At 36.7% G+C, this 3,391-nt stretch overlaps 1 protein-coding gene across 1 annotated transcript; it reads left to right on the top strand.

Annotated features, from left to right (window-relative positions):
• The first annotated feature begins 1,313 nt into the window (after positions 1 to 1,313).
• Positions 1,314 to 3,036, top strand: LOC123668010. The gene is made up of 3 exons (XM_045601828.1): positions 1,314 to 1,390; positions 2,219 to 2,407; positions 2,629 to 3,036. The coding sequence occupies exons 1-3, from the start codon at positions 1,352 to 1,354 to the stop codon at positions 2,971 to 2,973; spliced, it is 573 nt and encodes a 190-aa protein (XP_045457784.1). The 5' UTR covers positions 1,314 to 1,351; the 3' UTR covers positions 2,974 to 3,036.
• The last annotated feature ends 355 nt before the right edge of the window (positions 3,037 to 3,391 follow it).

Raw genomic sequence — 3,391 nt, 5'->3', positions numbered from 1 at the left:
CCGTGGGTGTCGTAAGAGGCGACTAAGGGATAACACAGTTCCACTACAATCTTGGAACTTAAAAAGCCGACCGGTGGCGGGATAACCATCCAACTGCTGGCGTTGAAATACACAGGCCGACGACGGGCAGCAGCGTCTTCGGTGCGACAAAGCCAGCCCTGCGGTCACCAACCCGCCAGCCCAGCGTGGTGACTATGGGCAAAACACATGAGTTCACGTTATTTTCGGCGTAAACTTGTGGAGGCCTATGTCCAGCAGTGGACTGTATAGGCTGTAATGATGATAAAATTATACATATTTAGTAAAATCTTTTAATTAATATATCACTAGCTCTGCTTAAAGTAAGATCTCAGTCTTTTATTTCAATTTCCTTGGATTCCTGAATTTTAAGACGCACACTACTGGTCTGTGGCTGTTGCGCTGGCGGTTGCGGGTTCGATTCCCGCACATGACAGACATTTGTATTGGCTATACGGGTGTTTGCCGTGGTCTGGGTGTTTGTGCAGTCCTTGTTGGTCTCCCCACCGTGCCTCGGAGAGCACGTTAAGCCATCGGTCCCGCTTGTTATCATGTACATTTGATAGCGATCGTCACTCATAGTAGGTAATATATCCGCCAACCCGCATTGGAACAGCGTGGTGAATTCAGATCTGGTCCTTCTCCTACACGGGGAAAATAAAGAAGTACATTGTTACTTCTAGAGCAAAGTCAGTATAAAACAAACTTCGATAACAGACTGAGCTTAAACTGGGACTAATTAGCTAACTATCAAAAAGAAATGCATGCAGAGGTTGGATAAAAGTAGCGCAAGATAAGACTATCTTTAAAGACATACTTTTGTGCTGTTTCTATGATTTTAACCAAACGACGATATTTTTATTCAAAAAGAGAGAGAGAGTATGAGAGCAGTCAGAACTGGTTGTTGTCACAGACTACTGTTAGGCATCATTACTCATATTAAGGAATATTATCCACCACCACCCGCGGTGGATCAGAGTGGTTGTCTAAGCCCTCCCTTCTGCTACTCGGAGAAAAATCCCTATGCCTAGCAGTAGGATGTTACAGGCCGCATCGATTGGAATGTATTACGAATATGTACTTTAAATGTTATATCATTTATTATCTGAGACACAGGCATGAAGACAGACTTGTCCATAACCTTATGAACAGACGACAATGTGGGTCTGTTAATATTTCAGATAACTGACATTCAGTCGTCAGGTGGTTCAGATATTAAGCTATGAACGTGTAAACAACAAAGGAAGTTAAAATGACTCATAAATAATTGATAATGTTGTTTATTGAGTGGTGTGTTAGTGTTGTTGTCAGTTGTTGTTTGGATTCAGCTGTAATGAGACGGACTGTATTTGTTTGTATCTTACTTAGCCAGGTAAGTGGGCTTCTTATTGTTTATTTAGTTTTTGTACTAATGGTCCCGGGTAATCGCCACATCTGGTGTATGTTTGTATGGGTCATACAGATGTTGGTGTCGTTGGGTGTTTGTTTTTTTATGCGTGATTCTCGATTACTATAATTTCATTTATTGGTTGTAAAGTATGAGGTAATATTATATATATTTGTTTTAAAATAGACAGGAGTGACAGGAGAAGTTACAAAAAGTTATTAACCATAAAGAGAGCCTATTTTTTGATTCAATTTCTAATTTGACTTCGTATGAATAATGCCTAGATATGTAATGAGAGAGTCACGCTAAAACTACTATCTTTATTAGAATAAACAACTTTTTCGGATTTTATCGCGGTTTATTGAATTTTTTTAACGCCAGACGTTTCGGATACTTTACAGCAACCACGGTCACGGGTGGACATGGTCCTCACGTGACCATGATCTCGTGACAAATCCGAAAAAGTTGTTTCATTGTAATGAGTGAAATTCACGCAAACATTAGAAAACAATACTATCTTTATTACTGTACACTATTAAAACTGTGATTATAACGTACTTTTTCTCTTGAAATTCATCTCAATCAGAATTTGCGTCGATGCAATGATTTTAATTAATACAGCTTCCTTGAATATTTCAAACTATTCTACAAACACTTTTGCTTTAAACGGGACTATATTTCATATAGTCACACGAGACAATACGTCTATAACTCTGTACTGTCACCAAAATATTAGGAGTTTCAAACTGAAAATCGCGAGAACTAAAAGTAATACTTGTAATAGTTATACTAAACTATACTTTTTATTTCCAGATACTGGCAGCTTCACCGTGGCGAAGTGACCCCGGCAGGTTCACCTGTCACAGTTACTCGCACCCTCTCTTCTGCTCCACATCCTGGAGTACGCGACACCCGTGTTACTCTCCAGCATCCTCATCGTGCGGAGTGCGCGTTAAGCCCTTTCTAAATCTGCTTATTGATGACCCTCCGCTGAAACTTGATGTGAGTACTTACAGTAGCATTAAATATATTCTTGTCGAAATGGATAATATCATATTTATTGTTTCGATAACACACTTCTCTGCAAAATCGTCCGAATCAGAAACTTTAATAGTTTAACAACCAAATTAATAAAAGAAAACTAAAATGTTAACACAAAAGCGTTTTAGAAGCGTTCTTTGAGTATTTATTTACTAAAAAATGACATAAAATAAATTTTCCAGACTTATACACCAGATCTTTTCGAAGTCACGGAGAAAACATCGAAAATCCTTCACAAACTGCACACAGTAGCTGAGGATTTCGAACAAGTTGCTGAAGAATACATCCAAATACATACGAGTATAAATGAAACTTCTGAGGAAGAACAGGCAGAATATGACGATGATGAAGTAACACGTTGTATTGATGATGAAATAGATATAAGAGACGCCGAAGATGACTCTTGTGAGGAAGATGTTGTCAATACTTCTACTGAAGATGATGACTGCAGTGACGTGTCAGGTGAACAACACGATGTTGATCAACCAGTTTTAGATATAGAGATAAGAATAAGGAGTAAAATATAATATAGAAATGTATAAATAAATTATATTCTCTACTTCTAATTTTATATTTGAAGATTATTATGTACGTAAATAATGTAAATAAAAATATTTTAAATTAAATATGTGACTAATTAAAGATAAATATGGTATTTTTTTTATATAAAATAATTTAATTTCACTTAAAATTAGAGAATTTTGGTATAAAATAATTATTCGTTTTAAATCACGTTTCAATTTTATATGAGATTTTATATTTCAATTTTTTTGGCGATAAAAAATGCTTACACAATGCTACTATATCGAAATGTCGAAAAAATTATTCACCGATATTGAGTATTTTGAACGCGCCGTGTGATGTGGAAAGATAAAATCATTAATGTCAGCATTGCTACAACTGAGCGGAAAAAATGACTCCCAAAGAAATGGGTACAACAGGTCT

This window comes from Melitaea cinxia, chromosome 29, assembly GCF_905220565.1.
Source record: "Melitaea cinxia chromosome 29, ilMelCinx1.1, whole genome shotgun sequence".
Classification (NCBI taxonomy): domain Eukaryota; kingdom Metazoa; phylum Arthropoda; class Insecta; order Lepidoptera; family Nymphalidae; genus Melitaea; species Melitaea cinxia.
Note: the sequence above shows the minus strand (reverse complement) of the source record. Positions and strands in the feature narration are given on the sequence as shown.

Bases quoted from the DNA above. Each gene is read 5' to 3' on its own strand.
- LOC123668010 (XM_045601828.1), top strand. From the start codon at position 1,352: ATGAGACGGACTGTATTTGTTTGTATCTTACTTAGCCAG. The intron at 1,391-2,218 runs GTAAGTGGGCTT...TTTTATTTCCAG, and splicing joins TTTGTATCTTACTTAGCCAG to ATACTGGCAGCTTCACCGTG. The intron at 2,408-2,628 runs GTGAGTACTTAC...TAAATTTTCCAG, and splicing joins ACCCTCCGCTGAAACTTGAT to ACTTATACACCAGATCTTTT.